This window comes from Taudactylus pleione, unplaced genomic scaffold, assembly GCF_031769625.1.
Source record: "Taudactylus pleione unplaced genomic scaffold, aTauple2 ptg000032l, whole genome shotgun sequence".
NCBI classification, from domain to species: domain Eukaryota; kingdom Metazoa; phylum Chordata; class Amphibia; order Anura; family Myobatrachidae; genus Taudactylus; species Taudactylus pleione.
Window position 1 is genome coordinate 7,700,153 of NW_028284434.1, and position 23,153 is coordinate 7,723,305.

The window sequence follows — 23,153 nt, forward strand, 5'->3', positions numbered from 1 at the left end:
TCTACATTCTCTCACTCTCTGGGGGGTGTTTCTACATCTATCTATAGTGTCATTTTCTGGGAGGTTTCTACATCTATCTACAGTATCTATATAGTCTCACTCTCTGGGGGGTTTCTACATCTATCTATCTATCTACAGTCTAGAACTCTCAGGGGGATTTGTACATCTATCTATCCATCTACAGTCTGTGGGTTTCTACATCTATCTACAGTATCTATATATCTATCTAGTCTCACTCTCTGGGGGGTTTCTACATCTATCTATCTACAGTCTATAACTCTCAGGGGGATGTGTACATCTATCTATCCATCTACAGTCTCTCACTCTCTGGAGTGTTTCTACATTTATCTGTCTATCTATTTACAGTCTCTTGGGGATTTTCACATCTCCAGCATTTGGGCCTCAAGGACCTTTGGACCTTGTTGGATGTTGTCCTATTCTTGCTGGTTGCAAAGGGGCCCCCATAACAGTTCAAGCTTCAGGTCCCCAAAAATGTAGATCCGCCACTGCTTACAAGCCCCGCAGTCTGCATCAGCTCCCGACAGTGTGTGCTGTCCCGTCCGCAGCGGTCTCTCCTCCTGGCTCCGGTGGGTCTGCGGAGTCTGTGGCTGCTCTCCTTCTGCCTCCACTGTACGGTGTATTGGCTCCTGGCTGTGAGGGATTACAGTGGTCCGTGGTTCTGTCATGATGAGAGAATATTACCACACCTCAGTAGCTGTTTTACTCCTGATTCGTTACGGTATCCCTCGGAACCTTCTAGTAAGACTTTATATGCACCACCTAATAACACACTGCAGCAGGTGCTTCATGCTTTGGGCACTTTTGAGTGACAAATTACGGATAAATTGTAGAAGTTGAGGGCTGACCTCACCGTGATTTGAGGTTGGTTATGGCACATGTGGTCCCAACAACAGCTTCCATCTTGTCATTGAAGATTATTGGCTGGAGGTCCTTGTCCTTACTCAGGCTTCCTTCAAATGTTCCTTGTCCTTATACTTTCTTGATAAAGCTGCGTATGATGGCTGGCGGTCCTGTTTCCCCATCTATCACGTCTCAAAAGATTGTCGTCTGACTGGGTTATTTGGTTCCAGTGTGGTTTCATCCTCCGGACTGATTCTGCTCGTTCTGGGTCTGGCTCCACTGGTTGCTGAGATCCTGAATGTATTTTGCGTTTTCTATACTGGTTTTCTTAAGCTACTGCGTGATTTCCATACTCTTTGTATAACCTTTAATTATTATAGTTTTACTATTCTATTTGATCTCTAGTTCATTTTGTTTAAAAATTTTAAAACAAATCATTGTTTTACAGGAGAAGAGAACTATGTTGTATTCAGTTTATGGCCATTTATTTAGTGCTCCTGTTATCTATACTTATTTTGTCAGTTTGCAAGGTCATTTTCTCTAAATATTTGCAGATAATTCATTTTTTTATGGGGGAAGTTTGCTATATCTAGCTCATGGCCACTTATTTAGTGTCTCTCTATATTTAGATTGTTTGTTTTCACGCTTATTTTATGTAACTTTGCTTATAACTTACTATACTACTGGAGTAACCTACTCAATTTAGTTTATGGCCATTTTGTAGTTGCCCGGGTTATTTATATAATATATTTATCCCCTGTTTATCGAGTGTGAGGGGGGTTGTTATATTTTTGAGTAGGATGGGACGGGATCATTCCTCTTTTTTATTTGTCTAGATGTTGAGGCTTGGCCAGACTAATATTATAGTCTAAATAATCCTGTTTGTTATAAATTTGAATGTGCTGTGTTAAATATTTTGTATGGGGGGAGTTCGATATTTATTTGTTATTTTATGTAGAGTTGGAGAACTGAGTTTGGCCTAGCTTAAGGTCATTAGTCTATAGTCCTGGTTATTTCCATTGCTCTATTATCCTTTATTAGGGACGGGATAGGAGGGTGAGGGCGGGTTCATTTCTTAGGTAGGTAGTATAGATAGGGGGGTAGGGTGTTTTGGGGATCCAAGTGTGCCTGGGTTGGAGTTAAGTCATACAGGGTGGGGGGTATTGGGTGGTTTGGTTGGGTGTATGATTTATTTTGGTGGGTGAGGTTTTTTTTATATTTTAGTATATTTTTGTTATTGGCACTCTGATGTCTGCCCACCTTAAGATTGTATTTATTGCTATTTGTTAATACTTGGTCTATCTGTTGGTCTCATTGTGCACCATTTTTGTACCAAAACTGTTGTCATCTGTTTTCTCTTTCTTTTGTTTTGCTTGTATTCGTCTTATTTTAAAATCTAAAAAATATACTTAGAAAATAAAAAAAATTGTATCCATCAGTGTCTAAGATTGATACTTGAACAGCAATTCCAATATCTACCTGTAAAGGGGTTAGTTGGATCTGACATGGGGTGTACTTAGGGTTGAGCACCCCTGGCAAAGTAAGAGACTGGCGCCGCTACTCCTGAGTCACTCCAAACCCCCCCCCAGTGTCACTCCAGCCCCCCCAGTGTCAATCCAGGACCCCCCATGTGTCACCTCCTGTGTCTCTCCAGGCGCCCCTGAGCACCAGTCTCACTCCTAGTTGTAGGGAGTAACAAGTCACACTTGAAGTAAAATAAATACACATGGATAGCGAGGAGACACAATTGCACAAACAATAATAAAATCTTAAGTTGAGACAGGAAAAAAAAGTCTCCAGCTGCACTCGTGGCAGACTCTGTATAGGTCCTACAGAAGGCAATCACTAGGACATACCAGCCTAACACCTTCTGCTGTCGGTCACATCTGATAAAGAGCAGCGTGCTCTGTCAGGCTCAAAATGGCGGCGCATAGGACAGGAGACACTAGTTACACGGCTGCCAAATATTGGGCAGGGTCATGTGATGCAGCAGCCAGGGCGACCTCTGTAGAAGGCTGTGAGAGGAGGACTACAGGTCCCAGCACGCTGCAAGGCATACCTCCCAGAGCAGAGAGTCTTCAGCTCCTAGGATGCTGTGCGGTGGCTGCCAGCAGCTGTATGCAGGGAATGAGATCACAGTGAATGTAGCGCTGGGTGATGAATCCTAACCATACAGGGGAGGCCGGGGACTCTATTTCCTGCGTATGGGGATGTGGACGGGTACTGGTGGCATAACTCCCCTCATGCCCTGAGCCATTGTATGACAGATGCAACAGTTACATGCGTTTGCGCCGCCCCCCTCGTCTGGCACCCCTGGCGAGTGCCATCCCGGAAATGGGGTAGATTCGCCCCTGGATCTCACCATAAAGTAAGATCTGCAAATTTTTCTAGGGTCTGTCTGCTGACATGGCATAATAATAAGCAGTGTACTCTGAGCAGGCAGACCAGAAGACTTCAACCCATTTATTCTGTATTTTAGAAATAAAATACCTGTGGGACTTTCAACTTAGTGATCACTTTCCAAGCTTCATTTAAAATGTGAAGTCTGTCACTCTCCGGAGGGTCAGCCAAAGCCAAGTTCAGTCCCAAAGAACGGAAAAGTAGATGCTGAAAAATAAAACCTGCGCTCATTACTTATTCATTAAGGCTTCCGTTCCATGAACCAAAACTACTTAAAAGACAACAGAAACTAGGTAAAACTGCCAATACTTCAAGACCTAAACACTGAGACAGGGTTCATTTTTGTGAATGGTGATGTAAAAGCCTTAAAAAACAGTTTATAAGATGGGACAAATTAGTCCATCAAAATCGTTGGCTCTTTGCAAAACTCACTCAAATAAAATCTATAGATATGGTTTTCTAATGACTATCTGAACAGGGGGGTACTAAATTCAGGACCTGTGCAGTTCAGTACATAGCCACCCTGCCTCCCAAGCTAGTGGCCAAAACAAGTTTGAACGTAAACTGCATCGGTTGCAAGACTGCAAACCGATTGGCTGGATGCGGTGCCCAATCAGTGCTGTCAAACCTCTTACAATGCAGTCTAGGCTGCAGAAGCATCATGTGCAGCACCAGCGGAGCAATTACCCACCATGTTATAGGAGCAATATCCCTGCTCTATTACTAATTTCTTCTTTTAGTAAATAACAATGACTACATATGAATTAAAACAGAGTTTTCAGTTTCAACCTCAGGGAATAACTTTAAACATATGATTTATTTTTTGGAGATGGATTACACATCAGTTCCACAAAGCTTGGATTCAGCCATACAAGAAAGATAAGGTCTCCCTTGTAATACTGAACAGGGATTATCATGTCTCCACTCAAATGCATCTGTGAATTTTTGGCACTGGAACAGGTCTGAGATCATTCAACTAAATAATTCACTGATAAAAAATACAATGTGCAATAATGTGAGTCATAATTAAAGATACCCTGGGGAAGCCAGCCTCATCGCATTCCTTAATCATCCCAATGAAGTCCATCGATCTGGAAGCTATAAACTCTGCCCTGAATGCAGACATGACTGAATTCAGCAGAAGAGCGCTGAGAAGAGGAGGAAAGCCAGAGAGAGAGAGAGCGAGCATTAAATCCTATTATACAAACAGATCCTGCATGAAAACAATTGCACTGACGAGGTCTTTTCCAGTGACACTTACTTGTTTCCAAGCTTCCTGCACCTCTCCATCATTTCTGTCAGCAGAGCCTGCAAGTTCATTGACAGAGAACAATGAGATAAACTCTTGTAACAGTTTTGCTCATATTAATTTACTGATTGCATAGCTGGTATAAATCTTGCATCTGCTACATGCAAATGAGCCAACAAGCATCCTACAAACAGCTTTATGAAAACTAAGTTCTGCATTTTGTGTTATGTTTGGCATATACATTTAAGGCAGGAATACAGAAATCCCATGATTTTAAAAAGGAGAATTAGTGGAGTGTAACTGTTGCAGTACCACTATTATCCAGTAGAGGTCTCATTTTTTCAATTGTTTATTTATTGCACAATGTGGCTTGTAGATTGTTCTAGGAAAACTCGCATATTAAACACTTGGGGGTTGATGTGAGTAGTACGCCAGTTTGCGTATCGTTGTTTTTGTTTTGCGTGTTAATTCACACTGCGCATGCTCATAAATAAAATAAACGAAAGTCCATCTATGCAGACCCGCATGTATTTTGCACGGATCAAACGTTTGCGAGTGGAGAGGTGGAACGGAGGTGGGAAAAGTTCAGTAAGGGCGTGTTACAAATTTGGTTTATAGGTCAGGTGCAAGTTCCCACTGATGAGTCATAGGAGGGATTTCTCAAATCTTGGAGAGAGATAAAAGTACCAACCAATCAGCTTCTAACCTCCACTTTATCTCTCTCCAAGATTTGATACAAATATTATTTGTATCATTATATTATTATTGCAAAGATATTTCCCCCATAGTAAAGTAGGTGCATATACAATAAGGTGCAGAGGCGTACATCTTAAGAGGTGTATGGTTTGTATATGTGCAGACTGTTGCTATTTTTTAGTGCAATTTTATATTAGTAATTTATTCCTGTTTTGCTACCAATTATACATTTTGGAATATAAATATGAATAATGCTAAACACCCGGCTTCCCCAAAGAAACCATGCTTGCATTTGAATGTCCTCACTTCCTTCAGGGATGGAGAGGAATCTTGTACAACAATACTACTGGTTCCTGCAAATCATACAGATACTATAGTAAATGGTACAAAGCGATCTTTACCTCTGGAGCACGATAGGCAATGCACCGTAACATCCAGTCTATGGCAGGAGAGTACAGCGTGAGGTAAATTGGGATCTCCACAGCTTGCACCGCCAGCTGGTTCTGCACAGTGTCACTGTGAATCTGAAAGGTGGATGAAAGCAGAATACAATGGCAGGCAGAGCAATATTACAGGGTGTCTTTACTGAAAGTATAATACCAGGCATACAGTATGCAGTTATTGTCCCAATCCGGGAACGATCATCGATGATAGGACAGTCAGGCATGAGAATCTTCCAATATGCCCAATTGATCTGATAATCCGTTGTATGCACTGCCGTGGCTATATACTGAGAAATAGCTCACAGTGTATGGCCACAATATTGAGGTTGGGAAAGATAACACTAACTCTCTATTCAGTGTTTAATATCAGGGGGTGAGGGGTATAAACACTAACCCTCTATTCAGGGTTTAATATCAGGGGGTGAGGGGTATAAACACTAACCCTCTATTCAGTGTTTAATATCAGGGGGTGAGGGGTATAAACACTAACCCTCTATTCAGGGTTTTATATCAGGGAGTGAGGGATATAAACACGAACCCTCTATTCAGGGTTTAATATCAGGGGGTGAGGGGTGTAAACACTAACCCTCTATTCAGGGTTTTATATCAGGGAGTGAGGGATATAAACACTAACCCTCTATTCAGGGTTTAATATCAGGGGGTGAGGGGTGTAAACACTAACCCTCTATTCAGGGTTTTATATCAGGGAGTGAGGGATATAAACACTAACCCTCTATTCAGGGTTTAATATCAGGGGGTGAGGGGTATAAACACTAACCCTCTATTCAGGGTTTAATATCAGGGGGTGAGGGGTATAAATACTAACCCTCTATTCAGGGTTTAATATCAGGGGGTGAGGGGTATAAACACTAACCCTCTATTCAGGGTTTAATATCAGGGGGTGAGGGGTATAAACACTAACCCTCTATTCAGGGTTTAATATCAGGGAGTGAGGGGTATAAACACTAACCTTCTATTCAGGGTTTAATATCAGGGAGTGAGGGGTATAAACACTAACCCTCTATTCAGGGTTTAATATCAGGGGGTGAGGGGTATAAACACTAACCCTCTATTCAGGGTTTAATATCAGGGGGTGAGGGGTATAAACACTAACCCTCTATTCAGGGTTTAATATCAGGGAGTGAGGGGTATAAACACTAACCTTCTATTCAGGGTTTAATATCATGGGGTGAGGGGTATAAACAAACCACATCTTCATACAGAGAACATAAACAGTGTTTACTTCTTACTTGTTTAAATGTGAGCAAGAAGTCAAAAAAGTTCTGGTTGAGATTTTCCTTGATGTGTGGAGCCACTTCCATGCCAACCTATAACACATCACACACGGCATTTATATGTGTAGGGTGCTTTACATGCACTGTATGTGTTATTACTGCTCCTCTTACCCTACATAGATAAGCCTGAGCATACACAGACACAAGAGGGTCCCCAATGCCTCTGATCATGGATGTTAGCCGGGGAAGACTCTCCAATATCCCACTATAAAAAGGTGAAGAATTCACACTCAGAACAGAATTATTTTCCCATTAACTATATTTTCACTATTACTAGTTATTACACTAAAAAAGTACAGCAGCCTCACTGTTCCAGGGGAATCTGTAGGCGATATCCTTTATATCCTTACGTTTTAGAGAGAAACTTGTTGCAGTTTAGTATTGCTGCCTCCACGTAGCTGGTAATCACATGGGTTAAGGAAACGATAAGCTGTTAGGACAGATTACTACAAGTAATAATAGATGTGCCATAATATCACAGCCTTAGTTAACCTGTGGCTCTCCCACCATTCTGGAACTACAAGCTGCGGTATGATTGGACACAGGTTGACTAAATCTGCTCAAAACTGTCCAACATTTGGCACAATATGGCACCAGGCTGATGACTGTCACTGGAAAGTCGTTCAGTGAAGCACCCAGAATTTAGAGCTCCATCTGATTAGACCCCAAGGCAGCAAGTTTCCGGCTCCAGCATCTGATGCACTCAGGGCTCTAGTGTTGTCTGCATCCTGGGATTCTCAGAACGAAACGCGTTTTAATTCAGGAAGTGCTAATAATGAACCCTCCAATGCTGTTATAGGTAAACGTCAACTGACGGAAGGTTAACTTGAAGTACATTTATCTGAGGAGGGAGTAAACAGTGCAGAGTAAAATAAAGTTGACATATGAACACACCTGAAGCCCCCTAAAAGATTTAGCCGAATAGCTGCAGATGATAACCTCCAAAATAGTATGTAGAAGATAAACTCCGTCGTCTACATATTACACTAGTGCACAAGAGCATGGAGAATTCCTAGAAGTTCTTTTAATTGTAACTGTGCACACAATGAAGTCGCAGATCACGAACGGCAAGGGACACACGGTACCAGCGGTACCAACAGGTAAATGTGTGACCAGTTTCAATATAACCCCATTTCCTTATTAGGGTACATGCTACATTACAGAGAGCTAAATATCTTTATCAGTCATTTCAATGTGATCAGTTGTACAGAAAATAATGATACTGATTTTGCTAGCTATTAAGTTTGTCACATGATTCATTATGTAAGGGTGACCAAAATCATCCTCTATCAGCTTCAAGAAACACATCAACAAATACACTTTATAACTCTCTATGGTCACTTCCTACCAATTTAACGGTTCTATAGACATCATTGTAAACTAACAGCAAGTTATCAATCTAATAAAGGATACAATCTTGGAACAAGCTCCCGAATAGAAGCAATCTTGAAAAACCAGTTTAAACAAGTCTCCTTGGCAGTGTCATTTACATTATCCGGAGTGAAATTTGCTGTTGGAAGGTGCAATTAGGAAGAAAATTAAAAATGAAAGTACAACAATCAGAGGACATAGAAATTGTTCCTTGGCTGCATTTCCATTGCAGAGGAAACACCACTAAATACCAAGATATATAGGGGACATTAAAGACACGTTTGAAGTCAGAAAATAATAAAAAGTATATGGCTAACATTACCAGGCAAAGCTGTCCGGTTATCCATACACATTGACAAAATCCGCTCATAGACAAGTCTACCTAGAAGAAAAATAATTACAGTTAGATCTTAATATTCCAGAAGAGAAATACGCCATTTGCAAATGATTCAGTTTTATTTATGCCTCCAAACTGTAACTTCCTGAGTTTTTTAATTTAAATTTGAACAAGCAAAAGAAGTGTACAGTATATGCATGGTGCCTAGGGGCGGCCGAGCCAAAGAGAACCTCCTTCTGCACAGTCTACCTCAGGCTTTATTCTGTCAGCAGTACAGATAACTGGCAAAATCATCTGATGGGAGTTTAACCTTAGGAAAAGGACTTATAGGAGGAGGCCGCCTGCCAGTGTCAGTCTGTGTTAGTATTGCTGCGTCAATTTGCGAGTATATATTTCAGGAGAGGTTCACTCATGTACAGTAACTCACTGTAGTTACTAAGAAGAAACACTATATTATTATTATTAGATATATTTCTTATGTCCCTGGAAATCACTGTAGCATAGAGAATACAAATCAAAATACTTACCAAAAGTGTCAAGTATATCAGTAATCAACACAAATTTGCTTGGGTAAAACTTGATCACCGATGTGTCGGAGAGAAGCTTTGAGCACTGGGAAAGAAGAATCACAATTTGATTTTCAATACTTAACACAACAGATGTTGCTGAAATTGTTAAAGCTGCACAACCACCTATGTGGCCGGAGCTAATGGTTGTTTGTCATTTGCTCCTTTACATTACCAGATAATCTTAAGGTGTATGGCAAGCTTTAGATCGGTAAGGAGGATGCTGTAAAGCTAGGTACACACTATAATCTTTCTGGTTGGAAGGAAAATCTGGTAATGTATGGGCAAATGACAATCTACTATTTGCTCCAAAAAACTGGAAAACAGACAAAAATGGTCGTTCAAAAAAACTGGTTAGGTCCGTTTGTTCTAACCAAATTGTCCAAACGACAGATAATCTTATAGTGTATGGAATGCTCATGCATCACTCCCTAAAATAAAAAAAATTCTACACTTCTGGTAAAAGTACCAGATTTCTCTGAATGAAAACCAAGTGCCAAATGTAATCACCCATGATAAGCAGGGGCAATTAGCTTAAAAGGCAAAGCCAGATTGGTTTTGCTTTTAAAATAATAAACTGCTTTAAATCTAGTGACTATCTCGGCAGAATCATGCTGGTTCCCACAAGGCACGGAGGTGGCATGTAGACTGGCTCCACATACCACCTCCATGTCTTGTGGAAGAGACGTTTTAGGTCATGAAACGCGTTTGGCCATTTGGAGGAAAGCAGGACTACTTTTACCAAGACTGCACCATTAGCAGAGGCCTAGGAGATTCCGGAGTCTCCCAATATATATTGCCCATTTACTGCCTATATGTGACCATCCTGATACTGCTTTGTATTCTTTTTAAAGTGTCCTTTATGTCCATTTTAGATTTTATCATTTTATTCTTATTACTAAATACCTTAATTTTAATACCCTGTATGCTTTTATTAGTCTAACTTAAAAAACAGCCTTCATAGGTAAATATAGCTGTCTACCTACCTAAAGGGCATAAAGGGGTCTTCATTAGTTCCACACGAATGAGTTTGGTCCTCTCAAACAGCAGGAAACTTCACATTTTAAGTGTGTGCATAAGAATCCGCGGTGACTTGGCGGCTGCAGAGTCCATGCGAACTAGCTGTCCCTGCAAAAATGGCCGCAGCCTAGGAGGAGACAGATGTTAGAGGTTCTGCTGGACCTCTAGCGTCTGTCAGGGCAACATTTAGCCCATAGCTTTACCCGGAAAAGCCGGGAATGCTGGCGCCGCTGGGAGAAGACGCAGAAAGTTGCATCTTCCCCCATGAAACCCCTGACAACGAGCATGAGACCCCTGACAACGAGCATGAGACCCCTGACAACGAGCATGAGACCCCTGACATAACGGGCATGAAACCCAGAGCATAAAACCCCTGTCCATGATCATGAGACCCCTGGCAACGAGCAGGTAGTTTAAAAGTAATTAGAAGCCTTACTGTTGGGCATAAAATGGAGTCAGGGGCAAAAATGTATGTGGCATAAGATGTAATGGGCATTACAGTGGGTGGCTGCTGTGTGGCAGAATGTGTAATGGGCATTAGGGTGTGTTGCATAATGTGTAATGGGCATTACGGTGTGTGGCATAATGTGCTATTGCTACTAGGATCCAGTGATGATTCATGTTTAGTCTAAGGCTGGGTACACACTACGCGATGTGTCCTGGACGATATGTTGGCCCAACGGGCTGACAACTTGTACTGCAGGTACACGTTTGAGCGATGCAATGAGCGATGGAACGATCAGTCGTTCCTTCCTTCATTACCTGCAATGGGGCCACATGCGATATCGTCTGGTTGGACATGCAGCACGGCCGAACGGACGATGTCGCATGAGAGCAAGCATATTGGCTGTACACATTGACAGATTCGGCCAATATGTCGTTCCCATTTGTCTGGAAACGACATATCATGCTGACATCGTCTCAGTATGTACCCAGCTTAAGGTTGGAAACCAACATATCGTCCGGAAACCTGACAGTGTGTCTTTACACTAAAAAGCAGCAAATTGGCAACTTTTGTCTATTATACGAATCTAGAAGAAGCTTATATCAACGATTGATAGCGTTACGAGTACTCCTTTTGATTAATACTGGCCAGTATTTATCAGATAAATTTACAACTTATATGATGGTAATGTTGTTCTATTGTTTCATTACATAATTATTTTACAGAGACCTTGTCAGAGCTTCTATAGTTGCACATTTATGGTTTTTCATAGTGTGTGTGTGTCTCTATCTACATATATCCCCCAACTCCAGCGGGTACTAAAAAAACTTTGGAATGTTTAATGTGCCAACGCCCTATAGGGGCCTCTATATCCCCAGGGACCAGTGTACCCCAAAAGATGATAGAAAAACGCATTTGACATGTTCATAGCCCTTAAAGAAGAAATCACTCACTTTATGGATAAGAACAGTGCACACTTCTAACCACAGGAGTATATCCACAGCTTGAATAGCAGAAATGAATACAGTAATAAATATCTATTAAGAGCGCAGTCATGCTAACAAAGCAGTACAGTAACCAGACCTGTATTACTATTTTCAGAGCTTTGACTTTCTGATCAGAGGCCCAGGCATCCTTCAGGGACTGATTGAGCTCCTCAATACGGCAGATGTAATCTTGTTGAGTCAGATTCAAGAGTTCTTTCTGCGATCCCTGAAAACAGAAAATATATAGATGGTCAGAGTCCACCTTCCCTAACACAAGGCTAAATCACTGCTACCAACTATACAAATAGGAGTCTATTGAAGAAACATGTGACTGTCACTGACCCCTCATTAACGCCACATGATAATCACCATTTAAATGCCTCTTCTCAATGTGATAGACTTAATTAGAAATAATTATTTACTCATTACAGAATTATAGCACAAACTAGGAACAGTTATTCAAGCTTGTCGAATGTGTTTGGTACAGATAATGAAGCCGTTGTCTCAGGCATCAGCTAATTAAATATTCACTTTTATGTGCCAATTTAGGGTTCCTCTCTGTGGCAGGTCTGATAGTGAATACAGAGATAATATGCGTCTTTTACAGGTTATTATATAGTGCTTAAAAGAAATAATTATCCCAATATGAAAAATTACATTTAGTTGATTCCTCATGCAGTAAAAGCAAAACAAGGAGGGCGTCTGGTGGTGTGGAAAATAAGGTGTGAACTATATAGACATAAAAAAATATTTTAATGTGTATAAAAAGAAATTTATGCTGTTTCGCCACTGAGGTTATGGTGTAAATGGCAGGAATTTGTATCTGTTGGCGAAGGTGCAGATCTTATGCTTGGAGATATACCTTCTGTATGAAAATATATGGGGTATTGGTCTTTACTGGGATTTAGGCATTTTGATTATGACATATTTTATTTGTACTGTATATTTTTGTGAACTGTGGTACCTTTTATTTTATTTTATTTTTATTTTCTTCTCTCTTTTTTTTATTTTGGTATTGTATTATATTTATCTTTTTCCCCTTGTTCTATTTTCTTTTTATATTGCTTACTTATTTTATGTCATTTATCTGCAACCATTATAATTGTAAATAATGTGTTTTTACTTGTGTTTTTATTTTATTTTACTTTACTATTTTTGTATTTGTGTTCTTCTTGTTGAAAAAAAATCAATAAAAATGTATTGGAAAAAAAAAAGGAGATTTATGTTCTTACCTGGTTAAATCCTTTTCCACGGAATACATAGGGGACACAGACATAGACCATGGGTATAGGCTGGAGCAGGAGGAGTCCGGGCAGCGGGCACCAACTAGTTAAGAATTTTTTCCAAGCACCTCCTACTCCTCCTCCCCTATACCCCGCCCGGCCAGTACGTTTCTGTCAGAACACCAAGTGAAGTAAGTCCGTCAACGCGGTAAAAATTTTTTGCCTAGGAAGGCATACAGGCATTCAACATAGTACGAACTGGAAAAGCCCTTAGCTTAGTGAAGTGCCCATTCATCGGCGTGAACATTCTGGCGGCTGAGGAAGTTCGCTTTTCATTTCCGAACCTCAGGAATGAAGACTGCTGACAGAGCCTGAAGATGACGCTCTGCCCAGCTGAGAAAGCAACTCGTCTCCTTAAAAGTGTCACGATTGTGATTGCTGCCCTGATGTTTGATGAAAGCGATGGCTATTGCATATTGGACTGTACCTGGACAGGACTGTGTTGGAAAAGTGGCAGAGCCAGACAGGGAACCCTGAAGACTGCACAAAGCTCCATCTATCGGCAACTGGCTCTCCAGAGCTGTCCACCGACCCCGATAGGTCTGTTGACAGGTTACTGCCCCCCACCCACGCAGACTAGTGTCGGTGGTAATGAAGACCCTTGTCCAAGTGGGAATCCTGAAGCCAAGAGGGAGAGCCGAACCTCTCAAGAGAGAATGATATTCCATGTCTTCAGTTGAAGATGAGACAGAACTTCCATTTGAAGAGGCCGGGAGTGAAACTGAGCATACTCCACCTTGTCGGAGGTGGAGACCAGAGAGCCCAGGATCTTCATGCAAGAGAGTATTGACACTCAACGATGACGCAAGAACTTGCGAGTTCTGGCCTGAAGTTCCAGAGCTTTTCTAACAAGAGGAAGACCTGCTGAATCTTGAAATCCAGCAAGGTGCCCAGTGGGTACATATTCTGTGACAGAGACAAGGAGGATTTCTCAACTGGTGTTCCATCCGTGGGACTGGAGGAGATCCACTGTGAGACAAATATGTTCCCTGAGAACTTCAGGTGACCGGGCGAGGATCAGAAGGGTGTCTAAATAAGGCAGAATCCTGATTCCACTTTGGCGCAAATGAGCTGCCATGACTTTCATGAAGACCCGAAGGGCCGTGGGAAGACCAAATGGCAATACCTGAAAAAGTACATATGATAAAAGGAGGCAATACGCTTAGAAACTGGAAGCACCTATTAGGGTGAGCTCACGCCTCCGGTAATAGGTCCTCTAGCTTCACAGAAGATGGTAATTCTGCCAAACCTCCTTCTGACGCTTGAAGACTGGAGCGCCAGCCATAGGGACAGCTTTAACCACCTTAATCAGGGGCTTCAACATCTATCTGCGGAAAAAAATCCACCAGGATATAAGAGGTATCGGCGTGTGAAGTATTGGACATATCGTCCTTGTGAGCTGAGGAAACTTCAAGAGTCTGAGTCATAACTGGACAGGGGCGTAGAATTATCTAGCCTGGCAAGGTCTGCGTCTGGAAAGATGCAGATAGCTCCACGAAACACTGTACTGATGAGACGGTACAACTGGGGGCAACTGGGCCCCTGTAGGGATACAAGCCCAATGGTACAGGTCCTGCAGTTATGCAATACTGAAGCACCCCCAACCCTGGGTGTCTTGCCCGTGGAAGACATGTACAGCAATCCAGTGCAGTCCCCACACACCATCTAGGTAAACTATTGTCTGCAATAAAGGAAAGTGCAATGAATGTGACCTCACCACAAAAAGTGGGGCTTAAACGGAAGAGGGTTTACCCAACCCTGCAGCAATTAGCACTGTAAGCTACAATTACATGCACAAACAACATTCAATGCTTAACAATTGCCAGTTAATGCTCAACAATCCAAACCCCACTCGGCAGGAAGGAGCTTGGTGTAGAACCTGTATAGAGGGAGACAAGAGCCCTTTACTTCTCTCGGGAGAGTCACTGCAGCAGGCACAGGTTAGATTGCTGCTCAGCGTCTCAGTTGGGAGGGGGGGGGGGGGGGGGAAGAGAGAGAGAAGGATTATTCTTATGGCATTGCTTCTGGAGTGAGCGCCAAGGAAGCAGGGGGGTGGGGAGCGCTAAAGAGAGTATACCTACCCCTTGCTGAATAAGATCCCCCAGGACAATGGCTGCTTCTATAGAAGTGCCCCATTGCCTGTGCCCTGGTGGTCTAGCGGAGGCACTAGGCGGCCTGGCTGACCGTTGTCAGCACCGCCTGTGGTCTCCCACATGCTGCAACATGGCTATCTGCAAGCAGGAGCCACTCTTACCTTGTTAGTACCGCTGGAAGCTGCCCACGGCGTCCAGCTGCGGGTCCCTAGTGTGTGCTGGGAACCGGCCGAAGTCAGTGACCCTCTCGCCAGTGCTGCGGCCACAGGTGCAGGGAATCGGTGAAGCAGCAGCGCGGGCCTAGCGCTGCTCACACATAGCATAAAAAAATTCAATAAAACTAAATAAACCTAAGGAAAAGCTAGACTGCTTGAAATCAGTCATGGGTATAGGGGAGGAGGATCCGGGGCTGCTGGGAGAAAAAGCTTAACTAGTTGGTGCCCGAACTCCTCCTGCTCCAGCCTATACCCATGGTCTATGCCTGTGTCTCCTATGGCATGAAGAAGAAAATATACTAACAAATAAATAAAAAAACTACCAACTAATTACAGTATATTGTATTTTCTAGTGACAAACAGCCCGCAGCTCAAGCAAAAACAAATATAAAAATTATATAATAGAAATGTAATCATCTTAGAATGATAGGCAGGAATTTATATACGAATTAGGATGGAGACAGCCCTGCTATAGATATAGTAAATAGCAAACTAAGAAAAAAAAAAAGTATTTTTAAGAAAGTCTTGTAGTCTAATTTTTTCCTATGTATTAACAAATCACTACACATACAAGATAAGTTACTGTCTATGCTGAACACATTATGATCAATGCGGTCACTAGGCTCAGTTGTCAGACTCCATTTCCATTTTGGCAAAGTATATGGGTTACAGGAACGGACTGATGCAGCTGTTCCACACTTAGGTGGAGCTGCCAGGTCACTTAGAGGGATTGCTGAATAACCGCAGAAAGACAAAACGGCACATGAAAAAGCTAACAGCCAAGTACAAAAGCTATTATCCTCTACTAATAGGAAACATTACATGTATTGTCCAACATATTATGTGCAGTCACATGATACATTTATATTTACTCAGTTATTGCCGAGGTCACTATACGCCAACAACTAGTTAAGTATTCAATTCTTACTAGTTATTGTAGGCAGAGGACCACCGTGTTTGTAGTGCACCGCACACTTCACAAACACTAAACGCATGGGTGAATGCCGCAATTGCAGATCCAATAACATGGTGTATTGTAGTTATACTTGTGCATACACACACACACACACACACACATATATATTATATATATATATATATATATAATATTGCTAGAGCCATATTCTAAAAGGTGCAGTATTTGTGTAAATGAGCAACAACAAAAACATACTCTATACATTATAGTCAGCATTGTCTCATATTGCATGTATTCTGTGTCCTTTTCTCCTTTATATATTATTACAAATGTGTCGCGCCGAGAGTCTTCATCGCTCGAATGTGATTTTTAGACATAAAGCGACAAAACCGCTTCATGAGACTGCACGGATTAATTTGATATGCGACACTTGTAAATCTGTGACTAAGGGGTAAATTTACTAAGAATCGAGTTTGGTGGTGTTTGGTTGTGTTTGCAAACTCATGCGAGTTTAGCCTTTTTCCAAACTCGCAAATTTACTAAAACCAAACAGGTGCGAGTTTGAAAGTGTTTTCTCTTCTCACTGTTAAAACTCATGCGAGTTTGTAAACTCAACTAAACTCACCATCGGCCAGAGCAGGAAGTACTTTACATGGAAAAGATGAAACTCGCAAATTTACTAAGAATCGAGTTTACAATCTCTGCTGAGTTTGTAGCAAACTCACTGTTAAATTGAAGCTTCAAATAGACTGAGCTGCGAGATCAGTGTGATTTGTGTATGTTTCTGCCTGAATACCTAATATACCTAATATAATCTTCTTTTTATTTTATAAAAAATGACGTAGGGTCTCTCTCCCCCTCCCCCTCCACCCCCCCCCCCTCTCCCCCCAAATGCATAACCAGCCCCGGACTTGTCAGCCGTCCTGGTTCCGAAAATTACAGGGAACAAAATGGAGTAGGGTTCCACCGTAATTTAGGAACCAGCACCTGGGCCGCTAACTGTAGAGCAGCTCCGGCTTCTGACAGTTCCCACGTGGGTTGGTCAGTGAGTCAGGAGCCAGAGCCAATCAGCATTCGCTCTGGCTGCTGGCTCCTGACTCACTGATCAGTGTGGGAGCTGGTTAGCGCTGTATATGGTCACACACATACAAAACTAACCTTAGTAAATGGTTCGGGTGTCCGTTTTTCTTTTTTTGCAAAGACCCCCCTGGATGCTATCGAGACCAGGGCGATGGAGGAGGTGAGTATAGGATCTTTCTTGCAGGTATACTCAAAACGGGATTCTACTTGGAGAAGGGGACGTGATCACCTGGCAGCAGGTAAGTATGTGTGAGTGGGTAGGTGTATGCAATATACTTACTTGTCACGGTGTGTGTGTACTGTGCTTTTTTAACTATATATTTTACAGTAGGGGTACGAGTGCCAGCCGTCTGCTGGCACTTGTAGTTCCACAAGTGCCAAAGGGCAGGCATGCTGGCACCTGTAGTCCCACTGTAAAATACAATAGTTTTCTACTATTGTGGGGTGTGTGGAATTGCCCCGGGCTTCAGACCATGGCTGGGGTTTCGGGGGCGGGGGGGGGGGGGGCTTTTTGGGCCCCCCCCTCCCCTGAGTTCCCCGGCTTGGGGTTGTAATGCTTTTGCCACGGAGCGCCGTTCAAAGGGTATCTGGGCTGTGGCATTACACCCCGGTCGGCTTGGTCCAGTGCTGGTTTTAACTATAGGGGGGGCCCTACACAATTTTTTCCCCCCTATAATTAAAACCAGGACTGGCCCTGCAGCCAGGTGCTGGTTCCTAAATTACGATTGAACCCTACTCATTTTGCGCCCCGTAATTTTCGGAACCAGGACTGGCTGGCAAGTCCGGGGCTGGTTATGCTTTTTGGAGGGGATACTATGTAATTTTTTTTCTAACATTTAACACTTTTTTTTACAGGTTCAATAAACAAGCATCCGTCACATATCTCACTGGTATGTGCAGGCTGCTTGCTCGGGTGAGTTTTGCAGAGAGAAAACACTGCAATCTCCAGTGAGTAATCTCATCTAAACTCGCAATTTGGGGGAAAAAACTCAATCTGCTTCACCTTCGGAAAACTCACTTTGAGCTAAACTCACTTCTTAGTAAATTTGCGAGTTTTAAAAGGGAAAACTCTCCCGAGTTTTGGTGAAGCAAAGTGAGTTTAAACACAACCAAACTGGATTCTTAGTAAATTTACCCCTAAGTCTGAATCTGTATACGAAGTGCTGCTAACAGCGGGAGCGCCTTTTTATTCACGCCAAGTTCAGCAGCGTACGCAATAGCGATTACTGATGCAGTCCAGCGATTGTTTGCCATTGTGCATGCGACAAACTGCACTGCGCGAGTGTAGTTATTGCATTGCGATTACGGATGCACAAAGGAATCCATCGCAAAGTGAGTGACAGACTGCCAGCATTGGGGGTGGTGACGGGGAGGGCTCAGAAAAACGCAGGCGTCTGTCCGTATTAGGGGTGTGCACCGGCCACTTTTCGTGTTTTGTGTTTTGGATCTGGATCTTTCTTCGTGTTTTGGATCTGGATTGGTTTTGCCAAAACCACCCTTCCGTGTTTTGGGTTCTGGGTTTTGTGTTTTGGATCTGTATTTTTTTGAAAAAAAGCATAAAAACAGCTAAAATCACAGAATTTGTAGGTTTTTCTGCTCCTATGCTATTATTAACCTCAATAACCTTAATTTCCACTCATTTCCAGTCTATTCTGAATACCTCACACCTCACAATAGTGTTTTTATGTCCAAAAGGTTGCACCGAGGTAGCTGGATGACTATGCTAAGCGACACGAGTGGGCGGCACAAACACGTGACCCATCTAGGCGTGAAACTGCAGTGGCAGACAGGATGGCATTGAAAAACTAGGCCCCAAACTGTACATAATGCAAAGAAAAAAAAGAGGTGCAAGATGGAATTGTCCTTGGGCCCTCCCACCCACCCTTATGTTGTATAAACAGGACATGCACACTTTAACAAACCAATCATTTCAGCGCCAGGGTCTGCCACACAACTGTGGCTGAAATGATTGGTTCGTTTGGGCCCCCACAAAACAAGCTGGCAATTAATCTGTCCCTGCACAAACTGGCTCTACGGAGGCAAGAAGTCGTCCTCATCCTCCTCATCCACAGATTCCTCACCCTCTTCAGTGTTATGTACATCCTCATCCTCACAGAGTATTAATTCATCCCTGCTGGAACCACAGGTCCCTCTGTACGTTCTGGAGGCTGGTCTCCCTGGAAGAGTTGATCATTCATTTTATGAACATCATCTTCTCCACATTTTGTGGAAGCAACCTCCTACGCCTTTCGCTAACAAGGTTCCCGGCTGCACTAAACACTCTTTCGGAGTACACACTGGAGGGGAGGCAACTCAGGTAAAATAGAGCCAGTTTGTACAGGGACCTCCAAATTGCTTCTTTTTCCTGCCAGTACAGGTACGGACTGTCTGACATGCCTACTTGGATGCTGTCACCGATGTAATCCTTTAACAGACAGACGCACGCTTGTCGCTGCTGCTTTGAGGATTCAAGTGCGGCTACAGCCCACACAATTCACAAAGACAGAAAAAAAAAAAGAATATTTTTATTGTTTGTGGAGCACACTTTGAGGGTTACACCACCCTCTAACAGACAGACGCACGCTTGTCGCTGCTGCTTTGAGGATGCAAGTGCGGCTACAGCCCACACATTTCACAAAGACCGAAAAAAAAGAACAATATTTTAATTGTTTGTGTAGAACACTTTGAGGGTGTCACCACCCTTTAACAGACAGACGCACGCTTGTCGCTGCTGCTTTAAGGATGCAGGTGCGGCTACAGCCCACACATTTCACAAAGACCGAAAAAAAAGAACAATATTTTAATTGTTTGTGTAGAACACTTTGAGGGTGTCACCACCCTTTAACAGACAGACGCACGCTTGTCGCTGCTGCTTTGAGGATGCAGGTGGGATCTAGACGGGATTTGGAACCGAGGACACACTACCTCCATCAATTGTCTAAATCCCACTGCACTAATGTCGGATACCGGACGCACGTCTAACACCAACATAGCAGTCAAGGCCTCAGTTATACGTTTTGCTTCAGGATGACTGCTGTCGTACTTCATCCTCATCGCTAGGGACTGTTGGAGGGTCAATTGTTTAGTAAAAGTAGTGATGTTCCTACTTCCTCTCTGGGATGATGAACAACTCCCAGCAGCAGCAACAGCACTAGTAGGAAGTGGTTCTTGATCTTTCCCTATTTTATTTTTATCAGAGAAAGTTTGGTCCTCCATTTATGTTATATTGATATATATACGTGCGGCTAAAGCGCACACAAACACAGAAAATATTTTTTTATTTTTGCTGGAGAGTAGTGCACTTTGTGGGTTACACCACCCTTTAAGAAATGAGCCAGCCGGCTCTTTACTTATGGGACACAGGCGCACGCTTGGCGCTGCTCCTTTGTTGATGCACGTGCAGCCACAGTGCACACAAGTCACAAACACAGAAAATATATATTTTTTTGGTTTGGAGTGTACTTTGGGGGTTACAGCACCCTTTAACGGTCAAGCCAGCTGGCCCTTTACTTATGACACAGGCGCACGCTTGGCACTACTTTGTTGATGCACATGCGGCTACTGCGCACACAATTCACAAACACAGAAAATAATTTTTTTTTTGGTTTGGACTGGAGTGTACTTTGGGGGTTACAGCACCCTTTAACGGTCAAGCCAGCCGGCCCTTTACTTATGACACAGGCGCACGCTTGGCACTACTTTGTTGATGCACGTGCGGCTACTGCGCACACAATTCACAAACACAGAAAATAATTTTTTTTTGGGTTTGGACTGGAGTGTACTTTCGGGGGTTACAGCACCCTTAACGGTCAAGCCAGCCGGCCCTTTACTTATGACACAGGCGCACGCTTGGCACTACTTTGTTGATGCACGTGCGGCTACTGCGCACACAATTCACAAACACAGAAAATAATTTTTTTTTTGGTTTGGACTGGAGTGTACTTTGGGGGTTACAGCACCCTTTAACGGTCAAGCCAGCCGGCCCTTTACTTATGACACAGGCGCACGCTTGGCACTACTTTGTTGATACACGTGCGGCTACTGCGCACACAATTCACAAACACAGAAAATAATTTTTTTTTTGGTTTGGACTGGAGTGTACTTTCGGGGGTTACAGCACCCTTAACGGTCAAGCCAGCCGGCCCTTTACTTATGACACAGGCGCACGCTTGGCACTACTTTGTTGATGCACGTGCGGCTACTGCGCACACAATTCACAAACACAGAAAATATTTTTTTTTTTGGTTTGGACTGGAGTGTACTTTCGGGGCTTACAGCACCCTTAACGGTCAAGCCAGCCGGCCCTTTACTTATGACACAGGCGCACGCTTGGCACTACTTTGTTGATGCACGTGCGGCTACTGCGCACACAATTCACAAACACAGAAAATAATTTTTTTTTGGTTTGGACTGGAGTGTACTTTCGGGGGTTACAGCACCCTTTAACGGTCAAGCCAGCCGGCCCTTTACTTATGACACAGGCGCACGCTTGGCACTACTTTGTTGATGCACGTGCGGCTACTGCGCACACAATTCACAAACACAGAAAATATATTATTTTTTTAGCACTTGGGGGGAGCACCCCTGATGGACAGAGCACCCCCTGGACAACACTACAGCACCTCTTTAGGACTGGGCCACTGCACACGACTTTGGAGTGGACACAGCCCCTATGGAGAACTGACTGCACAACACAGTCCAGCCAGCCCCTATGGACTTTGAAGTAGTGGACACAGCCCCTATTAACAACAGCAGCACAGCACAACACAGCCAGCCCCTATGGACTTTGAAGTAGTGGACAACAGCAGCACTACACTACACTACACAGCCCTAACTCCCACCCTCCCTCTTCACTGTCCACAGCCGAGTGAGAAAATGGCGCCGACGTGGGTACCTTATATAGGATCCAAAACCCGCGAGACTCGGAAGGCGGGAAGATGACGTTTTGCCTCGATTTCAGAATCCGAGTCAGGCGGGAAAAGTCGAGCCTGACTCGGATCGGACTCGGATCGGGGGGGCTCGGGGGGGTTCGGATTTCAGAAATCCGAACCCGCTCACCCCTAGTCCGTATCAATGCCGTTTCATGGGTGTGCACAAATTAGCAACTGCGATTGTCTACGCAACTTGAGTACTTACTGAGTGTGACGAGCCTTGCAATTTCTGTGGCTGGTCGGACATGCTGTGTGACGGGCAAATGTGCGTCGATGGTACGGATGTATACGCAGAAAAGTGAGGTTAGACGGATATGAGAAAGCGGCAGTGGGCGCCCCTATGCCGACTATGCTTTGGCAAGTATCAGCATATTTTGGTTGCTGCATTTCGTACAAAATCTCATTTGCGATCTCTATTGCGTACTCTGCTGAATGAGGCTCTAAGTCACACATAAACATATATAAGTGTTACATATCAAATTAATCAATGCAGTCATGCGAAGCGGTTTTGTCACATACAGTGTGACTGAAAAAGGCGCTACACTGTTCAGCGCAGTGTCTCACGACACATGGCGTATTGAGACTGGGTGTATGAGGACATATCTGTCTGTCGTACATGCAGTGGAATTAATGTAACTGATTTTATACAATTATATTTTACATTAGGAATAATTAAAAACGTGGATTCTTACTTCCTCCAGACCATCAAGTTCCTCAAGCCGAGTTCTAACTTTCTCTGACACCGCTGACCCGGGAGTTGTAGGTTTTCCTGGAGTTAATGCAGAGGTCACAGCACAACATGAAATAAAAGACCACATCCAGTATAGATGTGATCTACCTGCATACAGGGTATAGTACGGTTACCCTAATACATGCAATCTGCTCCTACACATATGGGTCTCCATTTACACTGATCTCTCCCTCAGGGGATACATCCAGTACAGATGTGATTTACCTGCATACAGG

General features: G+C 43.2%; 1 protein-coding gene across 1 annotated transcript in view; it reads right to left on the reverse strand.

Moving 5' to 3' along the window:
• Window positions 1-23,153, reverse strand: part of VPS35L (VPS35 endosomal protein sorting factor like) — a 102,748-nt gene that overhangs the window by 59,949 nt on the left and 19,646 nt on the right. Inside the window, exons 6-17 of the mRNA XM_088451936.1 lie at window positions 22,880-22,956; window positions 11,767-11,895; window positions 9,180-9,264; window positions 8,638-8,697; window positions 8,358-8,454; window positions 7,295-7,342; window positions 7,056-7,149; window positions 6,900-6,977; window positions 5,608-5,730; window positions 4,523-4,569; window positions 4,298-4,409; window positions 3,352-3,468 (exon numbers count right to left, since the gene is read on the reverse strand). Coding sequence (XP_088308062.1) covers window positions 3,352-3,468; window positions 4,298-4,409; window positions 4,523-4,569; window positions 5,608-5,730; window positions 6,900-6,977; window positions 7,056-7,149; window positions 7,295-7,342; window positions 8,358-8,454; window positions 8,638-8,697; window positions 9,180-9,264; window positions 11,767-11,895; window positions 22,880-22,956 — 1,067 coding nt within the window. The remainder of the gene's footprint in view (window positions 1-3,351; window positions 3,469-4,297; window positions 4,410-4,522; window positions 4,570-5,607; window positions 5,731-6,899; window positions 6,978-7,055; window positions 7,150-7,294; window positions 7,343-8,357; window positions 8,455-8,637; window positions 8,698-9,179; window positions 9,265-11,766; window positions 11,896-22,879; window positions 22,957-23,153) is intronic.